A 21,821-nucleotide genomic window follows, 5' to 3' on the forward strand; every position below is an offset into this window, starting at 1 on the left:
CCACACCCTGGGTTATAGCACCCATTCAACTGAGAAGCCACTTCAAATTAATCACAAAAATTTCCTCCTTAAAGGAAACCACAAGAAAAATTAGTGCTTGCCAAATGGAAAGCAGTGTCATTGTGTCACGTTTCATAAAAATCAAGATAATACAATTTATTTTAATATTTATTCTGTTATATGTACATAATTAAAAATAGAAAAATAAAACCAAACTGAATCTTATAAAATATAAACTGTTTACACTAAGATGGTCTAAATTATGTTTGCATGAAAATTCAACATAGAGAAGCAGCCCAGGCGTACTGCTGTTTACTGTTAAAATGTACTCTACTTCTAGCAATATTTACAGAACGATGCAGTGAGAGGAACAATTTTTCAGGACTGTACTGCACAAAATGCTTTTACAAACAGACAGTGCTGCTGTGAACCACGCTGAGAACAAATGCACACTTTCACGTTAGCAGGCATGATTCACATAAACAGTTCAAACGACTGATTGTTTAAGCAGCTCCAGTTTCAGTCTCCAGTTGCATAGGAGAGTGGAAGGTATAATTCACAAAGGGTGATGCTGCAAAGATTTGTCACAAAAAGAAGCTGAGTTATTTCTGAATCTGAAAAAAAGGAGAAAAATCGGCAATGTTGTCTCATCAGGCTGTGTCCTCACAGTCCATTCCAGAGAGTCACTTGCTGAATTGTGGGAGTTAATTCTTCTTGACTCCTGTTTTGCTTCCACAATGCAGGAAACCTCATTCCACGTCACTGCTAACTGACAGTTGCTTGCCTGTACTTTTTCATTAATTACAAAAAAAGAGAAAAAAAAATCCAGTTTTTTACAGAAAATAGAATGCGACTATGTCCAGCTTGTTAGCTGGTGGGGGGGAGGAAAAAAAAAAAGAAAAAAGAAAAGCATTTATTTCCTCCTTCCCCATTCCCCACTTACTCCGTATTTTGTACCGATACTTTTGTACCTACGTTTATAGAAAGCAGCAAAGAAAAAGCCTTTAAAAACACGATTATCCCTGAGTCTTACATAAATCAAGGCAATGCTATCCCCATTTTACCTTAAAATCTAAGATACTTAAAAAGCAGTTAAAAAATTAACCTTAATGAACTAAAGAGAACTAGTGTGCCAAAACACAAAGCATAAAACAAAAATAATCACTAGAAGCAAAAGGAAAAAAAAAATGTCCCAATCTGGACAAAAGTCTGTAATTTACCAATCTGATAAACTAAACTCAATTTCCAATTTGGAATTAAAATGAAACTAGGTCTTTTTTTTAATGGCAGCTAAAAACATGTGTAGACTGAAGTACTTTTTTAAGCCAACTGAATTAGAACATTACTTTTACTCTATGAAAGAACAGGGCCAAAGAACAAGCAAGTAACTTCACTAGAGCAAAGCGCTCAGTGGGAGGAAAAACTGGGAATAAACAAGTGGTGATCTGAAACTGGCCATTTAAAAAACAAAAGAAAAAAGGACAGTACAACACAAGATGCTATGGTCTCCAGACAAGAACACCACTTCTCTAATCTGGCGAGATCTGAATGCAAGTTGGCTTGCTGTACAGCTTAAGCATGTAAACCCCACTATGGCTTAGCCGTCACATCCAGGCTCTCCATGCTCAAATAGCCAGCAGCAGCACCACAGCTCATCTCCACCACTGAAACGGACGACTGGCTCCTTCAGTCCCCCTCCACGTCTGAGTCGGCGTACTTGAGCTCACACTTGACGTCGAAGGGCTTGCCCTTGGCCTCCCGGGATGCCTGTGAATCCCCAGCCTGCAGCTGGCTGTTCCCGCAGTCGGGCTCAGTCTCATAGCCAGTGTCGTGCGCGGGCTTTGGCTGCTCCCCGCTCTGGTGGCTGACACTGCCTTGCTCCACCAGCGTCTCCTTCACACTTTGCTCGCAGTCAGAAAAATCTGACTTTGTTTTCTTTTTGCCAAGCAGCATGACAGAGCGGAATTTCAAGCACTGCCCTGGCAAGTACCCTTTGTAACAGTTGTAGGAGAGCAGGCATAAGAAGAGGATGAAAAAGAAGAGGAAGAGGAACATCAACAGGAAGTTATCGTTTGACTTGAGGAACATCGTCTTTTCTGGGACAGCATCTGGAATTGAATTGAAGAGCTCTGTGTTGGAGGCTGCACTTGATAGGACAGCTCCAATGGGCTTTGTTACTATCCGTGCTGTCGTTACTGGTACCATATGAGTGGTCGAGGTGTGAGCAGTAGAACCCTCAGATGATACAGCTGATACTTTTGGCACATCACTATTACCTTCTGTTGGTGTAGGTGCTGCTGTGGGCCCCACTGTGGTGTGCTGTACTTTTTTCAGTTCCAAAACATGCTTAGCCAGCACTTGAGAAAATTTCTTGTTCTTCACTTTTTCTTCTGACAAACACTGGTAAACACCACTGTCTCCTTCTGACAAATTGAAGATGAGCAGTGCCTTTTCCAACAGACGGTACTTGGGACTCTCCACTCTCAGTACATCGTCTTTGAACTTCCAAACTACCTGTGCCAGATTGGACTTTTGAGAACACTTGAGTTCTGCTGTGCTCCCATGCTTGAATGTATGCTGTAGGGGTTTCTCTCTTACTTTATCTGGAACATCAAAATAAATGTGCAGAGTATCAGCAATGAATCCTATTTGCTCTAATCTGTACAGCTTCACAAGACTGTGTTACAGTCTTAATGGAAGCATGAAGATTATGGCATTCACCTCACAAGACCAAGGTGACAGCATGCAAGAATCCTGGTGAAATACCAAGCTACAGCTGCACACAAAACATCAAGACAGACAAAGAGATAGGACACCTCAAATTTTAAGACAGCCTCCACTTCTAGACAAAGATGAGACCTTGCTGGTCTGCAACTGAGCATGCACCTGAGATGAGTCATGGCTTGAGACAAGTTTCTGAACTTGCTCTCACTTTATATGTAATTGGTGCATTTTAAGTAAATCAGCAACTACAAAGTATTCAAGAAGAAACTGAACAAAGTGCTGTTACTCAACTCTCTACTAAAATAAAGGTATCTGCACTTATGGCACATCCACAATGCAACACCATAAATTAACAAAACAAAATAACAGGCAAAACTCTCGTGGTGGTCCATGCTTTGCTTGGATTGGAAATAAAATGGGAGTAAATCAAACCCTTAAGAGCTTTGTTTACTGCAGCTCAAATCTCCTGTAACACTACTTCCTCTAAGATCTTGAGCTGGTGGCAGCAGCATGCACTATAAAGAAAGGGCCTGTGGTTGCTTGTCTAAAAGCAACTTCACTTCAGGTACTTCAGCTGCTCTGTATCATGTTTTGAGCTCCCCCTCCCCTCTCACCATAAAATCAGCTTTTGTTCAAAACCACTTAATCTGATCTAACAGCAATAACCAAGCACTTGTCAAGGCTCACAGTAGAATGTCCAGTGCTGTATCAAAGAGACGGGCATCTGAAATAGGAGCACTTCTGGGATTGCTTTCACTCAAGTCACTGTTGAGGTGACACCATTCATTTCAGGGGGTTCTGCACTGCACACTCAGACGCATATGAAACAGACATTTTTTAAGACAACATGCAGGCTGTGCAGACGCTCAAATATTCAACAGCAGAATCTCATACCTATTAAAATGTAAATGAATGTCCAGATAATCACAAATGCGAAGCTAAACTCAACACAGCTCTTTCACTACTCCACCTAGACGTATGAAAGAGCTCTTTAAAGACTAACTCACCAGAACAAGGAGATGCATCTCCACCTATGTTCTGAATCCAGTTCCTGTAAAAGAAAGTCCAACCATTACAACTTCAAATCTTGTTTCTGAGGCCTGCCCATCCCCTTATACCAAGGGGCATCTTATCTAAAGAGCACAAGCAGACACAGATGGATAGGAAAAAGCCTGTGTATGAAAACCAGTTTTTAAAATTCCACTTATCAGTAAGGGGCAAGACCGATGCAATATTGACTGTAACTCTAGGATAATCAAAGGCTACCAATACCTTTCAATTCTATCTTCTTTAAAAATATCAGTGCAGGAAGCTTCAGAGGGTTTCCAGGCACAGTAAGGATCCCTTGCTAAAACACAGTCAACACAGGTGGTGTACTTGTCACAGAATGCCAACGGAGACTGAACCACACCAGAATTTGAACCAGCAAAGAGATATCTTCTGCCCTAAAGTAAACAAATAAACAACAATAACAAAATCACAGCCAATCACTTTCTCAGAGCCAAACAACCCAATCCATGACACAATTTAAAAAGTATTTTAGGAGTTGCATACATACAGTCATGTTTGTAAAAACTGTCTCATGAGGAGAATAAGTGTTTGATTAGCTTTTATTTTTAGGAAGGAAACTTATAAATATTGCAGGAAAGGCTGAAAGTGCAAAAAGACAACAAAAAACCTGAAACAGTTACAGTTTATGACAATGGAAAGCAACCACACCTAGTCTTGCTTTTTTGCAGTTTTTCCAGAAATATAAACGCACCAACAATTGTATGAGGCAAGGTAAGCCTATGCTGATGATAAAGCCTGTGCTGATGACAAACCTGCAGCAGGCACATGGCAAGCCTGAGCAGGCAAGGCTTGCTGTATGTAGGACCTGCTCCTGTTAACCCAAAGCAGCCCTACTGCCTTCAGCTCTTCAACCAGCCAGGTCTCTGCAGCCACATCAGCATCAGCCTTACAACAGTCAAATGCTTCTCAAGGAGGAACACCGGTAGTATGTAAAGGTAACAGCACTGGCAAGACTGTTGAGTCACTGTTGCTGGGGATGCCAAATAAGTTTCACTTGAAGCATGGCAAGAAAAGACCACATTCATCCCAAACATCCTTCTTATAAAAGGCAGGCAGCTGCCTTATTTCACTCATCTGCTTTAAAGCACAAGGGAACCAATGGCTAAAGGTACACTGTGACTTTACATATCATTACACAAAGGGGTCTGTGCTGCAACCCAAAAGCCAGTGACCAGCCCTCTACTCATTTTGAGAGGCTGTGCATAGACAGCTGAACAGCACACTCCACCTTGGCACTGGGTTGGCTTCATCCTGAGCAGAATGCCAAACGGATTTATCAGCACCCTACTACAGTTGCCATGGCAAATGAGCCAGATCCAAGCAGAGTGGTTTTTCCCGTACTGCAGCCATATGGATCTCAGTATGTAGAAATGTACTGAGGGGTCATGTCTGCAGTGAGACTGTTTGACTCTGGCAGGACGAGTATGGTCACAAAGTGATGGGGAGACATCCAAGAAAGATTTCTTAGTAGAGAAACATTTTGAAAGATCTCATGGTGCAGACATTTGGTCTTGGCATCAGAAACAGCCTCAGCTAACAACTAAGCATCTTAGGACTGAATTTAGGTTTTAGGCCTCACTGACACACTTTCACATCAGGAGGTTCTGCCATGAGAACTCAGAACAGGACAGTCTCTTTAATGCAATGATCATGAGAAAGTCTCTATAGGAAGCTACAAGACCAAGCACAAATTAGTTTGGATCCATCTCATGCATGGAGTGGTGGAGTGGCCCAGACAGCTTTCAAGGAAACTCTTAACACTGGAAAATACAAGACAAAACAGGACCAGAAAAGAATCTGCTGGCACTGCTGAAAGATGTAGTTTGAAATACAGTTGAACATATATTTAAATGCAGCCTTTCATCCTGAAATTTAACTTAGGGTATTGTTGGACTATGCTGCAGAGTCCACAGAAGGAAGGTTATAGTTTTGGAGTCATACTACTTCCTACGAGAAGCTTCACAGTCTGCCTGAAGGCTCTCACAATGTACCAAGCATTGCTCATCTCTCTAACACTCTGCTAGAAAACACTGCACCAGTGCAACACTGCACACAGGTTGTAGTGTCCCAGCATGGTTCCCAGCTTGCACACCCATGAATTCCTGGAACAGGCAGTGAGCTGAGCAGATCATTTTAAAAAATCCAGACGCATTTTCCAAGTCAAGCAGAATATGATCTAATGTAGGCTCATCTGACTCTGTCCACCACCCTACAAGCAATGTGGGAACAACCTGAAGACTGCTGAAAAACGTGCTCAGAACGGACTCTGAATCCAGAAAGGTCTACAGTCCATCATCAGGGTAACAACTATTAACCCTCTGTGGTTAATGCATTACTATGGGATGCCATGACATACATCACAATACCTGCTCTATGGAGGACTTCTGTAGCCACTGACTGTGGAAACAGCTTCTTGTGTTTTCATGCTGGGAAGCAGCAGTAGTCCCTTGTAGGGTGGTACTGCAACTACACAGTTTCCATAACTCTGGCACCTGACCCAACCTCTCACTCCTCATCATTGGAAAGGACCTCTGCTTTTATGGAAATTTACTGGGCAGCACTGCTTCAATTTTGGGGTGTAGTTTTATGTGTCAAAAAAATACACTAGCAACATAGAAATCTTCTCTTGCAGAAGACACAAACTGTTACTCTCCGCAGTGCTATGCAGGAAGCAGTGTTTTGTTTCAATTCTAAGCTTTGAGACAAAGTTTCTTTCTGAAAAAATAGTGGATTCCCTATGCAGCCTCCATGCCATGCCTCACACTGACACCTTTCGGGATGTTCTTGAGGAACTGAGCATGTGGTACCTGGACTCAAGAGCAAATAAATTCAGTGCTATTATTTCTACACTAGCCTTGGCTACCAAATACGTGCTGAAACTACTACATCACGTGTCCTTGGTATCATGCTATAATGACCATCTCTTCCCTTCCACTCCTCAGAAATGAGGGAATCGTAATTAAGCCAGAGTATGAATGGTTCCACAATCACAAGAGCGAGTATTAGCACATTTATTAGAAGAGTTAGTGATCATTATCTTCTATCACAGGGCAAATACTGAAACCTCCCATCAAAGCAAGGCATTTGAAGGTTTCTTTGCAGATAAAGCAGAAGAAACCAGAAAATACACACACACACACATACATACATACATATATATATACACAAACACACATATTATGTACCTACATATATATATTATATATACACACTAAGTTGCCAGTTTGATGCAACATACTACAATAATATTAACATCTTTACTGAAAGCTATAGGTATGGAAGTTTTTAATCCTGATTTGCACTTGCCTATCCAAAGTATACTCTGACCTCAAGACTTCTTTCTGTTTTAAGCATGAAAGAACAAATCAACATGCAAGACGAGCTTGTAAGAATTATGGCATAAAGCTCTGTTCCACTGAGCTGATCATGTTGACATGCAAAGTTCTATTAAATATCACACAAAAATGAAAGCTGTTTCAAAGATATCTCGGCAGTATTCCTAAATCCCTAATCTGCAAAGCCTTTATCAATCACTAGGAAGCTACTGAATGTCAGTATTACTGCCAGACACTTCAAGAGAGTAATTCATTCCTTAAGAAACCCTGAAATGTCACTGTGGGGTCTGATGCTACAAGCAGCTGCTTAGGGCACAGACACAGACACTCATGATCTGCAGGTCTGAGTAACGAGGCCCAGACATCCAGCTCATGTACAAACTACACATAGTGATTATCCTCCTACTGTCACAAAACCACTCTGGGGTTAAGCCAAGGGACTAATAATGGCTCGAGATGGCCACCAGGTTTGCAGCCTGTGGTAGGGCTTGTATCACCCAGCTGGAGCTGCAGCTGGTCCCCCACTGGGCAGACAGGACCTCACCAAAGGTTCTCACCCACAGCTGCAGTGGATGTCACCAACTGCCACTGTGGCAGTCACCAAAGTCACTGCTCTCACGACATCTCTAGTATCCAGGGGCCTGCAAGATTTGGGACAGCAGAAACCAGTTAGTTACACTATTACAAGTCTCTATGCTAGACCAGATTTCTTGGGTCGATTTCCTCAGAATGACACAGCACCCCTGTGCTAACATCAACCCGGAGATTTTTCCTCACAGAGCTGTGATGGCCACAAGGGGTCAGGATTTTTACATCACTCCTAACCTGAAAACCTTAAAGCTTTCAGCTTGTGCACATGGAATCCAAGTGAAAACCTGTACACCTGTGCCCCACCCCACCCATCCCTGTGCCCATATACTTGTAGAAGCTTGCCACCTACCAAACATCTGAAATACAGCTGGCAACACGTGATATTGCTGCAGTATATTGAGTTACAGATACAGTCTTTGGCTCTGCACACAGTGATGGTCTTTTGTCACAAAATTACAAAGTGATACTAAAAAGTTTTGTGGAAGAACAAAATGAGATGAATGCTGTGATGCTTATAGCACTTACTGTTCCAGATGAAAGCAAAAGAGTTTGGACTGGCTCAAAATTTGGAAAAAGCTGTGTTTCTTCAATAATATGCATTCCATTTTCATAGCTGATAGCTTTGTGCAGGGCTCCTCGATCTGAAACAGCAATAGTTTACGTAAGATCCTTAAACTAAAAAGGCAGGAAAAAACCCTGCACAATTGCTCTAACTTGTCTCAAGAATCTGTTTGGTGTTCAGCTGAAAACTTCACATAACTCTGCATCAAAGGCAACTATTAAGCTTGCCATTGTAAGGAGCTCTGAGAAAGGAATAGTATTTTGGCGCAAAGAACAACCACTTACTGTAGAGCCTTAATTTTTAACGAAAACATCAGCTGGTGAAAAGCACTGTAAATATATAAATCTCAAGAGTTTCTCTTAGAAACTCAAAGAATCAGGCCATCATTAAAGAAAGGTGTTTTGCAGAACTCACCTGTACCAATGAACATAATGTCATATATGGTGCCATTGAGTGCTGTGACTCTGTCTACTACAATCTGGGTATACTTCACGTCTCGTTTTACTAGCCGAGGTCTGTCTCCCATGGGGGTCACTGAGTCATCCATTAGAGGATGATCTTTAACAAACTGCAAGGTTTTGTCTGGTAAATTCAGAGAACTCATGTAGTTTGATGCTCTGGCTTCATTGTTTATACACTAGCAGGGGGGACAGAGAGGTGGGGGGGGAAAGAGACAACCAAATCACATCATTTACTTGTACAAAATAAAGACAACTGACAGCAGGTGTATGCATTTTCTTCCCTCCATTATTTTGGCCAATAAGCACACCTCTATATGATGCTCATTTTACCAAGGAAGGTCCTCAGCACTTCAGCTTCTGTGATGTATGTACTAATCTGTGAGCTTTGGACAACATTTTGGTTTGGGCCCAAAATACGTTCCAGGAAAATATTCTTTTTGCACTCTCATGCATCTTAACTACTTTTAACTGTCACTTCATTCAGCACTAACAACAAGATGACTGTAAGGAATGTAAGAAAAGTCTGAAAGAAACCCAGTACTATGAACATTTTAGCTTGTACAGCAAGGCACTGCATTGGATAAACATGCTGAAACTACTGAAACAGTGCAACAGTTGCTATACTTCTGGTCATCTGAATTAAAAAGTATTTGATGTTGCTGGTGTATACTGAGTTCTATTTCACCACCAGGAAATTAGTATCAAAATAATGAAAATACAAACCCAGCAAATAACTCAATTCAAAAAAAGAAAAAAAGGCCCTCTGAATCACAGATACAAAGTTCAGAATACATCACTTGAGTTTTTTCTACAAAGTCTCTACAACAAGAAGTAACCAGATCAGAGCAAACAAATTAATCATTAGAAGGTTATGTAATATTCTCTAGTCTCTTTACTCCTGAGCATTACAAAAAAAGACTAGCCATCAGATCCAAAATTACAGATACTTACTGCACCAGGTCGAGGATTGGGAATTTCCCCATTGTATCGTACCCACTTTGTGTGAGACTGTTCAACTGTAGCACTCTGCATATATTTTCCTTTTGAGAAAACCTCTTCTACAGTAGACATATTGTATGCACACACTGCTGACAAACCCACGTTATTCCTAAATGTTCAGGAAGAAATTAAGAAAACAAAACAACAAAACATGGGAGTAATTATTACTTGTTGTAGTAATCAACCAAGATTAAAAGTACTTATCCAGGAAAAGGCTATACCACACTTACAGTTGTGGGGTGAAGACTCCATATATCACTGGCTCCTTCAAATTCGGAGACTTGAGAATAAAAACATCATTGATAACATTGAAAATCAAATGTTTATCAGGGATGGTACAAATCAGTCTGGCCTTGAGAAAGGAAGTCCATTTTTTCTGCAAGGTCCTTAATCCTCCTTGGTCCCTCTTATGAGATTAAAAAAATAAAAAGGTGTTTGTGAGGAGAACTAGCAGCACTTTTGCATTTAAAAACCACAGCTATATAGCATGAAATTATTACGCCCTATTATTTTCTAACATTCTGTCTACAGCAACATCAATAAGCATTAACACATTCACAAACAAAACAGTGACAAAGCCACGGAAAAACTGATCCAAAAAAATAATGCTGAATCATTCCTATCACACATAGAGGAAAGATGATATGAGAGTAATAAAGAACCATAATTCAGCAGCACTTGAAAAACTGAGATTAGCAATGTACCATTAGGAAAAAATTGTTTATTGGAACAAGTATAATAAGCATGGAAGTATTATACTGTTTCTTAAGAGAACAGGTAATATTGCATTTGTTCTGTGACATCAAAACTGTGAATTAAATTCCAATGCTGCAACATGCATGTAAACTTGCCTGACATGGATAATTTCATTAGCAGAAATGCACCAGTGCTTCAATCCTGCTAGAAGTTACCACCTTTATAAAGGATTTACAATACCAAGTCTTAGAGAAGTTAAGACATATTGACCAGGAATGCTTCAAATTATTTTATATCCAACCTGTAGCTCTGTTAATTCTCTATAAAAACCAGAGCACATGGAAACAGTATTAATATTTCCCATTCATCATCCAATGATGTTATGCAAAGCATTAAAGGAAATCTCCCAAAATATATTAAAACAATTAAGCATTAACATTTATAGATTTGCAATCTGCCACTGATTCCTATTTCAACCAACAGTTTGAGACGCATAATAACATCATAATAAAGCTCTCATATTCCACAATACTCCCCCTTTTAAAGCATGCACAAGCTGTCAGTGGGCATACAGCCACAATTATAAGCTGCATGTAAACCTGCCTCCAACTCCTTGTTTAATGGAAATCTCGAGGGCACTAACTTGTTATTGATGTTTGACTTCCATGTTTAAATTATAAAAGAGTAAAGTCAAAATAAAGCTTGCAGCCTCATAAAAATGAAATAGCCAGATAAATTTCCTGTTGGGAAAAAAAAAGTCCTAAGGAAATTGATACATTCCACTGAAAAATTTTTTTGTTAAACCAACATTTTCTACTGAGAAAAAACTTTCATCAGCAACACTCCTGAGTACATACTTGAATCAGCCTAACACACTGAGGTTTAAGCACAGCAAGGGTGACAGAATCAGGCTGCTGGTGGTCATTTTCCTTCAGGCTCTGGCAGCTCTTACAGCCTCACAGAAGTCCCATCTGCTACACCACAGAGAAATTATTTTGTTGTAGACATAGCTACAGGTTTGTTTGCATACAGCTACTTGAAAGTCACTTGACCGACTTCTTATCCACACAGCTCCAACTGAAGTCAGTTCCTCACAAGGAGTTGTAATTGGAGTTGCTTAAAAAAACCAAAGTAAAGCCAGCGGAGACACTTTTTCTGTTGCTGGGTTTTGTTGCGGTTGGTTTGTTTTCTCCCAGAGGAGAGCAGGACCCTCGGATGCACTGAAATCTCACAACTGTGGAAAGTTAAAATCTAGTACTTATTCACAAAGCAACCATTAGGCTCAGTTCTAAAGAACTGGTTGGAATTGCTGATTCACTAAATTCAGCCACTTCCATTTAACTGGCAATAAGCCTACAATAATAAATGCGTTTTAACACACACAAAATTCTAATTGAAATAGTAAAAGTAAATTGAACTATCTCCCACCTTGCACACTCTAGCTATTCTTGGAATCATCAGTTTTCCAACAAACTCATACTCCACAGACACCTCAGTGAAAAAGAAGTATATCTTGTCGTCTTCTCCATCTGTGCTGTTTTGATCTGCTCTTATCACATCAGCAAAAACAAAATTGGGCTCTACAAATACAAAGAGAAGAACTTTCTATTATATATGAGACTACTAATATGATTCTCTCAAAGACCCCCTAGGAGTCCTCTTTCATCCAAACCCCACATTACATTTACATGATCTTCTGTCACTGACCTGCCTAGACAGTTTCCTGTTCAAAATATGAATAGCATTTCCAAAAAAAACCCCAAAACCACAAACCTATATGAAAGCACTAAGACACCTGAGAGATCTGTAAGGTCTGATAGCCCATTACGACAGCATTCTTCAGGCCACAGGCAAATGCAGTTTTCTCATGGGCCTGAAGAGATAACCTCCCTTGCATGCCTCTCCTCTATTTCAGCTATCAGCTGAAACACTAAAAATGACAGTGCCAAAACTCCGTATTCTGTTCTTTTTGGACATGGTGATTTTAGCCCTTTTTGGCACAATGCCACAAACTTCTGGGTATTCACAAAGCTTGGTGAATTTTGAAATTCAGGAACTGAAACCATGATCGGCTCAATTTGAAAACGTTAGAGACCAAGACCATTCTCTTCCTTCCTACACTATAACTGAGCTGCATTATTGCAGGAATGAACGAGTAGATACAAAATAAACTGTATTCTTTAATGCCAAGTTGAAGTCTGCATATCTTGAAGCTTTTTTTGTTGCCAATGGTGATAAAAATCCTGAAATTTCAAAATAAAATCTCTTGATGGCACAAATGAGGGCACAGACTCGTATGTCTGTGTATGTCACTGCAACAAAATCTGTTCCCTTTGAGATATTAGACAATTGCTCCTCACCTAGGTAAAACACTTAAACTCTATCTCTAAGTGTGATGTTGATGAAGAAAAAGTAATTTATTTGGGTCAGTTCTCATGCCTACTTACCATTAAGCCAAGGTATTGCATATTCTGTTCTCAGAGGGCTCTGATGAGAGTGCCGTGAAATAATAGGTTCACTTCCCAAGAAATTGTAAGAAGTACCGGAATAAAGCTCCTCATCTTTAACACAAAACAAAATATTTTAGAACTTATGGACTGGATACCAAAAAGGGTACATAAATATTTTGGGAGTCTGTGTAAGCTTAAACTTCCCACAAGAAAAGATAAACAAGGATTTCCTTTAAATTGCCCTAGACACGTCTTTCACATTTACATTTCTGCTGACCATTCTCAAGCCTAACAGTTCCACACTTGGGTCTGTTATTGCTCTAACAGAAGCAACTGACAAAGGTCACTGTTGGTTTTGTGGTACCTTAACTCTTACCATAAAAACCTACAGTTTATGTAAAAAAATGCAAATTTACTTAAGAAATGTATCAGAAGTTTGGAATTATTTTACTCTCTATGCCACCATTATTCAAACTAAACTTTTAAGAATTTAGGCACAATGCAGGGAGTGTGTTCTTTTCTCTCTCTCATTTCCTGTTTCACACTGTGTTGAGCTTCTATCTTACAATCTTGTGACACAAAAGTAAAGACCAAGTTTCACCAAATCAAGATTCAGTATTGCCTTTCCACGAAGCAAGTATACTTGCAATAAACATGTTACTTCACTATTTTATCTCATGGATAAGTCTTCTGGACAGCTAAAAAAATATTGTTTGTTAAATTTACTGAAGCGACAATAATTGGTATTACAAAGGCAGTCAAAGTGCATTTAGACTACCCTGACCAAGTATGTTAAACATCTGGAATCACAGTTTGCAAATTAGTATTTTAGAAGTTGCTTCTGGAACTACCTAGAATTTTAAGTTCTCTTTTTAAGAAACGTGCTAAGGTTGACTATTTTAAGTATTTAATGTCTACAAAGATACACAATAAAGACAAAAAAATATGGACACAAGCAACCATTTTGATATTTACAGACTGCAGCATGACAATGTAAAAGATACAACATTTTTACACATAAGAATGAGGTACGTGAAGTTCGAACTTACCAACCATAATAGATGTGTAGCTTTGAGCAGGATCAAATGGACATCTGCCCTTCCCATCTTCATTTTTACCTCCAAGTTTAAATGAAATTACATTCTGCAAAAATATTAGGTTGGAAAACCACAAAACGACTGTTAGCACTTTTTTTCTTTCAGTTACTTGACTCATGCAAAGTTAACTGAAAAAATAAACACTAAATAATGGGCTGTATCATCAACTTCCAGCATCAAAGGCATTTTGTGTAGAATTATAAAAGCCATATGCGTTTTCAGAAAATCTTATCAAGTCCCACAGACAGAGAGAAAATGTAATCCTATAATTTGTGAGGGCGGGAGCAGAAAAGCGCAGAAGATGAAAAATCAAATCCAGACAGACCTCAAGAAAGGGCACCTAAAAAAGCTAGACAGCAGGAAAGACAGGGAAGTTAATTGATACATGGAAAGAAGTGCCAATTATTGAATTAGCCTGAACAAAAACTGAGAGTCTTAGAAATCAAGAATGCTTTCTGAAGTGGATTTAGCAATTTTTCAGATTATGTTAAATTTGTGGGAATCATCCAACTATGCTTCAAAAAGCCACAGAGTACTTTGGCTGCTACTTTATAAATCCCCTAAAAACCAAGAGATTGAGCATCAGAAAGATGACGAACTGTAGCCACATTACTGGGGAAGTAATCGGTTATACTGTGTAATGAAGATATTGGGAGCCAAGGGCAATGACTCCTGGCAATGTTCCAGAGGTGATGGCAGGCAGACTTGAAAGCAGGGGACACAAAAAGGGACAACTAATTACAAGATTTCTCAATTGCCAAACTGCTAAGAGCCACGGCAAGGAAAACAATACAAGAGTCAGCAGCAAGAAAGGGGAGTTTTAATTTTGTGCCAAGACTTCACTCGGAAGCACTTAGCACTATGAAGCTGTGGTATAGCCAGGAGCAGAGACAAGACAAGTAGAGACAGGAATCTGAGAAATTTCAGGGAGATTCAGTAATGGGTGGAAGTCGCAAACAATGTCTTTTCAGTTTTAGAAACTGGTTTTATGCTAACACAGAATACAAAAAGAATTATGAAAGCTGAGAAAAAGTAAATCTGCAGTTAGACAAGATGAATCAATAACTCATTAAGTGCTCTGAAAAATGAACAGTACCGTTTATTTCCATACTCCATCCTTCTTGTGCGAAAGTGCAATAAATGCTTCTAACCTTATGATCAGCACTGAAGATGCAACAGTTTTTGGGAATGGAGATTAAACTCTGTTTCCTTGAGCTGCTTTTAAGTTACAGCTGTTGGCAGTCAGAACACATGTACATTTCTTACCAGGTAATCACATGTTGGCTGAAATGCGTAAGTTCCACACACATAGAGAAAAGTATCGTTCAGCTGCTGCAAGACACGCACGTAATTGCGACACTCTGTCTGTAATAGAGGATGAGGAGAGGACTGGTGTGATCAACCATAGCTTCCACATTCCAACAAAACAACACTGTGCTGTCAGCTTGTCTGTTGCCACTAATGCCACACTACACCAGTAAGCCTGGGAGACACGTAGGCGACACTGGGACACCATCTCCCTACAATCTTCGGAAGCTCTAATCCTGCAGCATCTGGTTTCCTACAGCAGTAATGTGTAGCTGCCTCACTATACCTGAGCACGACTAAGTACCGTAGGCTCAGCAGGTTGCATCTCAAGTTGTTCCATGAAAGCAGAAGCTCCAAGCACACATCCAAATCCTTGGGAACGACTAGCTAAACATGAAGTAAGTTTTAGACTTTGTTATCCTTTGTACATCTAAACAAAACAGTCACAGTCAAGGTTGTGTCTGAAGAGCAAAACCTTAAATTAGCTACAAAGCTTTGTCACTTATGGCTGTCCTTTCTCTTTTTTTTTTTTTTCCCCAGTCCTTGAAATCATCCAAGGAAGCTTCTTAATATCTTTGGCTCTGAAATAGAATAAGGAATTTGAGCAAAATCCTTAATAAAGGATTCCAAGATTCAGAATAACAACAAAGAAAAACAACTCTAAACACCCACTTAGAGGGAGGGGAAAAAAATCAGTATTAACAACACCCCTTAATTCTTGCAGGTACACTGCCAGTTAGTCCCACTTAACTGCTGTTCCAAAAACTACTTAAGCGTAAGCACTGGCCTTACTATTCCTTCTTGTGAGACAAACCAGGTATTTCTGTGACTGTAAGGCAAAATACTGGAGAGGGGGGAAAAAAAGCAAACAGTTTTCTGACAGGAGGTCCTGGACCAGCTGCATGAATGCCTTCTGCTGGCATTACACAGCATAGTGGTGATGGATGGGGAGAGGACTGCCCATTTTAGTGTGAAAAATAGCTGTAGTGGCTTAATACCTTGACCCTTTTTAAACTACTGTGCCACGCAAAACATCATGGATACAACACAAATGTGACCACTAAAAGGTTAGGAGCACAGTGAGGAAAAAGCACAGACGGCAATGAGTGTGACTTGCTAAACCGGAGGCAGGAGACAGAGTTCTGAAAAAGAACCTGTTTCTGGGGTCTAACACACCCACCAATAACCCATCAGAGGACTTGTGGAGATGCACACAAAGCCTGTAAACATACACACTCGTATGAGAGAAACTCTCATCTATTCATTGTGGCTGTGTATGAATACTATTACTAGCAACTCCAACCGAACCTGGGAAACAAACATTCTGATAGTGTCCTGAAGAGCCAGACAAGGAGGAAACAGCCCTTAAATAGCTGCCACACCTCATGTTTGGACTGATGGTGGTCAGTCGAAGGGAAAGCAGTAAGCTAGTCAAAGGGGAGGGAGCCTACTCCCACCTCAAGAAGTCCCATGAACACAGGATGTCTATCATCCCTGGATGCAGCACTTGGGGTTTTGCAACAGTGTGAACCAAAGAAGCTACAGGTTCAAGAGTAACAAGTATAGAGGAGTAGAGCTGCTTTTTGTATTCACAGAACTTGCAGAGTTCGGCTTTCAAACCTGTGCTAAACGGCTGATCATTATTCCTGCTCAGCAAACCCTCCTTGCTTTACATATCATTAAACAAAGTGATGTTACACAAGGGGAAAGGTACATCCACATACAGTCAACTACCTTGGAGTATCTCCACAGACAGACGAACCCAACGGGCCAGACTGCATGCTGGCAGTCATGAGGAGCTGGCGGTACCCAGAAACCACCAAGGATCCCAAGGGCCGAGCTGCCTGCACTGCTGAGCTGGCAGGAGGTCAGGCTGCTCAGGGGCTGGGAGCTGTCTAAGCAGTCACACCAGCAAGGTGCTGCCGAGAGGAGCATACCCACTGAGCACCACAACAAGGCTATATACACTGACTGAAAAAACACACTGGCCTAATAAAAAAACAACACTATGCCCTAAAGCAAAGCAACCAAAATTATTAGTCATTCTGTAAAATCAAATGACGAGGAGGGATTATTGCAATAACAAAACACAGCAGTTGCTATCATTTACTTCAGTGAAAGCAATACTGGTTAACTGTTTTAATGGAAAACCATTAATATTAAGCACACATCAGGGTGTGCTCAGATTTTTAAACATTCAAATAATATTCATCAGCAACAAATAATGAAGTAAGAATAAAAAAAAATACTAAGCATGCTAACTTAATGCTGAACTTAATTAAAAAAATTAGGTGATTATTTGACAATTTTAATTTCAAACAGCTGGAGACTTTCTTCTTTTAACATCACTTCTCTTGAAGTGAAATGTCTAACATCTTTCTCGAAGTTCAATTAAAGTACATACCTGTTCTGATTTGCCCTTGACTGCACATTTAATCCTTTTATCTTCTGTGACCTCCCAGGGTAACTAAGTGAAAAATCAAGCAACAAAAAGGCACATTCAAAGTACTTTAATTCAATGCAAGGTCTGAAAATACTGCAAGAACCCACCCAAGAGAAGGCTTTCCTAAGATTATCTGCAGAAAATGCAAGTCATTTTACAAGTAGCTTTGGAACATTCAAAGCCAATCTTCACTGGGGAGGTGACACTTACAAATGCCTGTGCCTTAAGCAGGACTAAACTACTGCTGTTGTCTTTTGGGTTCATAATGATGATTCCCCTCAAATTGCTAATGAAAGTTTTCATTACCATATGCATTAGGGAAATGCAACTGCAACTGTTTTAAGTATTTTTCAATTTTAAGTGCTTCTCAATTTCATTAACACTTGAATAAAAAACACTTGGGGGAGAGGAGTCAAACAAACCTTACTGGACCAATATACCCTTATACAACTCTGACAGTTACATGCTCTCATAAAACAAGTTTCATATGCTGGCGAAATTGCCCACCAGCACCCGTTAATACGTTGTTCAGATTAAAAATTGTATGAGCATCTTCCAAAGCAATCCTGGGTGGGACTCCATGCTGCGCCGCTACATGCCAGCCTGTGCTGCTGATGGGATGAGAAGCAGGAGCCTGGGAAGGACTGGAAGGAATACATTAGCAGACTTCTGTCTGGGCTAATCTATTTGGAGAAGCCAGCATCAGCACATCCAGAGTACTTCTCTGAGCAAGCTGGATCAGACCTGTCTGCACCACTGCTTGCTGTGCAGACACACCTAGGGACACAAGACAGCAGGGGAAACCAAAAGGACAGAGCCTTCACTTGGAAGCACATCTGCAGCGTGCTGCTCCTGAGCAAGCTCCAACTTTACTTCTGCTTCAGATCAGGTTACTTTCTGATTAATAGATGATAATCCACACCTGATAGTAAGAATATGTATAAGAGCCACTATTAAAGATGATACCCAAAGTGCCTCTTGTCCAGCATCCTGCCCCCAAGAAGAAAACACACAAAGAGACCCCTAATTATATGTTTATATCCAGCTTCTTTCTTCCTCTCTTATACTATAGTATCTTTCAGAAACTGCACTGGAGTAAGCCCAAAAATAGCAGTTTCTCTTTTAGGTACCTACTACCTAAAGTGCAATACTAAAGATATCAGGAAATTAAGTAATATTTGGAGTACAATTTTTACATGAAGGATGATGTGTTAAAATGCATACCTCATGCAGCTTCACGGAAATATCCATTGCGTTTAAGGCAAAGATCACTTCCCTGGCTCCCACATATAAAACGCTTTTGTTTTCACTTAACAGCAAGGTTGAATAGTTTGACACTTCTGATTTATGAAAATGTATTAGCTGGACCTCTGTTGAAATGGAAAAAAACAATAGCACCACATGAAGACGCAGGATCACTTAGGGTCAAGTTTATGAGTCATTTTTTCTAAGCTAACAGTTGTTGGCTATCTTGAAAACAACAAAGGTTAGTTCAGACGACCCACAAAACAGATGAGGGACCCTTAAAAAGCCTGATTCAGCAGAAACAGCAGTTCCCATCATCAGCATCAAATCACTGGTTCCCACTTTCTTATTCAATCTCAAGTGCCTCAATATTTCCTCTCATGGTGATCCCTATAACTCACTTCTTCCATCATTTTTTTCCCCTGCCTGTTTTTCCCTAAACTACCATTTTCCACATCCACTTCAAGTTCCCTCCTCACCTTCTCCTTTCCACACACCAACCTACTGTGGAAAATCATGTCAGTGACCACATCCCTCGCACCTGCCCTGAACAAATCTCACAAACTATCCTGCACCTGTAGACAACCCTTCAGCATATTCCCACAGCAGAAAAAAAAGCTATAAAGAGACCATTTTGAGTTGGTCGGTAAGTGGATTGCAAAGTGAAAACCAGAGATGAAATGCACATAATAGAAGGATATAAGAAGAGGGGAAATCAAGATGAAAAGGAAGAAGATGAGAAGAGAGGGAGACATGACAAAAAAGGCAGTGGAATGAGGAAGCATGCAGACTGGACCAGAAAGGATTGGAGAAAGATAACACAAACTGAGTAATATAAAAGAGTATTTTTTTCTGCATGTACAAGCATAATGGAAAAAAGACTGAAAGTCTGGGAGGCTGTATTTTTGTTCAAGAGACTACCACAAGATTAATTAAGCACGACTTTTTAAGATACAGATGAAACAATGGATTATTGCTCCCAATTCTGACATTTGTAATTGCACATTTTCAACTACAATACTCCAGAAACATTAATTTTGAACTAGATTCTCAAGCATGTAATTTTGGAGTCTTTTACTTGGCAGGAAAATTTCTCCCAAATGGATGAACTGGTTCATACAAGTCCACTAAACTAAATTCCCTCTTCTATTCAAAGTGGGTTTCCACTATTTAAATGCAACAATCCTTAGCAGACAGACACAGAGAGAAACAGCAAGAATGAAAATAAATTCCATTTACTTTGACTAATTTGGATGTGGGTCTGCAATAAAATTATCATACTATTAAACAGCAACTTGCCAGATTTTAATTACTATAAAAGACAGGAGCATCAAGGAGTCTAAGCAGGAACTACAAGCCTTGTCCAGACCACTCTTTCTGCAACGCTGCATCAGCAACTCACTAATTGCTATACCAATAATCAGGAAAAACACTTCCTACAGCCATCTCATAATCTGCTTATTCCTACTACATTCTTAATCTCCCTCTATCTTTTCCTACATTATGACTGCTCAGAATCCAATATCCTTATTTAAGGTTGCTTCTTCGTATGGCCAATGTACTTGTTTGCCTTTGTTCAGCTACTGCATGCTTGGGTAAGTAATCAATCATTGCTTATTAACTACTAGTAAAGAAGGATCAAAAGACAAAATCTTGTAAAACCTAAAGCATCCAGTCCACGGAGAGGTGTGTGTGTGGCAGGGGGTGGGGAAAAATGGCGTGAAAACAGATACATGTTCACAAACACCAGCAAATAACTACCTATAGTCCCAGCTCCAGAGCTCTTTTCAGACCTAGGCTAAATTATGAAACCAAAAGCTAAAGGATTCCCTGATCCCTATTACTTCTCTTCACACTACATTTGCAGAATCCTGACAATTGTATTGGGAGGCTTTAAATATTTGCTGCAACCTCAAATACAAGAAAAGCAGTGTTCTGTGAAAGATTGTTTCATATCTAGGCACCACATAATGCTGTCATAAAGAGGACCAAATCCTTATCTTTCCTTCACCTGGTAATTTCTCTAGTGCACAGAATTGCTTGGTGTCAAAATACACCTCAGTCTAAAAAACACATAAAAAAAGATACTAGCTGGAGAAGTGCATTTTGCTAACATGTTCAGACACAAATTAAAAATAATTTGTTTACAACAAAATACACATATTGGGGTTTTCTCTCACCTGAGAGAGTCAAATTCGGAATTCCTCCTGGAAAAAGTTAGGTTTTCAAAACTGCTTGGAGGGCCTGAAATCAGTTAACCCAGTGCCCGAGTTACTTTTGAACATTCTGGTCCTAAGCAGTTCATAAACTGAGCAAAGCCAGCAACACCTGACCAAACTCACAGCAAACAGGCTCCAAGAACATAGAGCCTCAACCAGTTTCAGTTCCCACAGAAACCCTGAGGTCGTGGCAGTGTCCCACATTACACTAAAATTTCTGTTCTTACCTCTGTGTTCCCAAGTGATCCTCGGTACTGGGCCAAATGCTATTGCCACTTTTAGCAACAAAGCCCAAACTGCATAAAAAGCACACAGAGCCATCTTCAGTGTCCTGGCTGTTCAGGGCTCGCTGGATAATGGCTGCAGGTAGTTTCTTTGGCAGATGAAATGCAAATCCCAGGAAGTATTAGAGACCAGGCATTTCAGACCTTGAGAGCAGTGCAACAAGGGAAGCTGGAACAACCATACAAGTACGTGCTTCCCAGCAGATCACTTCAAGAGAACGCACATTTTCCAGGATGCTGCATACAGAGACTGCCCACACTCTCCACAGGCTGTGGAGCTGCTGAGAAGTGTGACTGTGTGCATTATTCTGTTTCGCTGAAGAAAAATGATGCTGT

The 21,821-nt window shown here is 40.1% G+C and overlaps 1 protein-coding gene across 1 annotated transcript; it reads right to left on the reverse strand.

The window, feature by feature from the left end:
- Positions 1–1,686: 1,686 nt before the first annotated feature.
- SEMA4D (sema domain, immunoglobulin domain (Ig), transmembrane domain (TM) and short cytoplasmic domain, (semaphorin) 4D) lies at positions 1,687–21,522 on the reverse strand. The gene is made up of 14 exons (XM_009073461.1): positions 21,429–21,522; positions 18,962–19,107; positions 17,699–17,761; positions 15,253–15,351; positions 13,939–14,032; positions 12,887–13,000; positions 11,868–12,019; positions 9,974–10,149; positions 9,696–9,852; positions 8,698–8,920; positions 8,247–8,362; positions 3,997–4,169; positions 3,732–3,775; positions 1,687–2,603 (listed from the first exon to the last, which is right to left on the reverse strand). Exons 1-14 carry the CDS (start codon positions 21,520–21,522, stop codon positions 1,687–1,689), a joined length of 2,568 nt encoding a protein of 855 aa, XP_009071709.1.
- Positions 21,523–21,821: the final 299 nt, after the last annotated feature.

The sequence above is a fragment of the Acanthisitta chloris genome, unplaced genomic scaffold, assembly GCF_000695815.1.
Source record: "Acanthisitta chloris isolate BGI_N310 unplaced genomic scaffold, ASM69581v1 scaffold9134, whole genome shotgun sequence".
NCBI lineage: Eukaryota > Metazoa > Chordata > Aves > Passeriformes > Acanthisittidae > Acanthisitta > Acanthisitta chloris.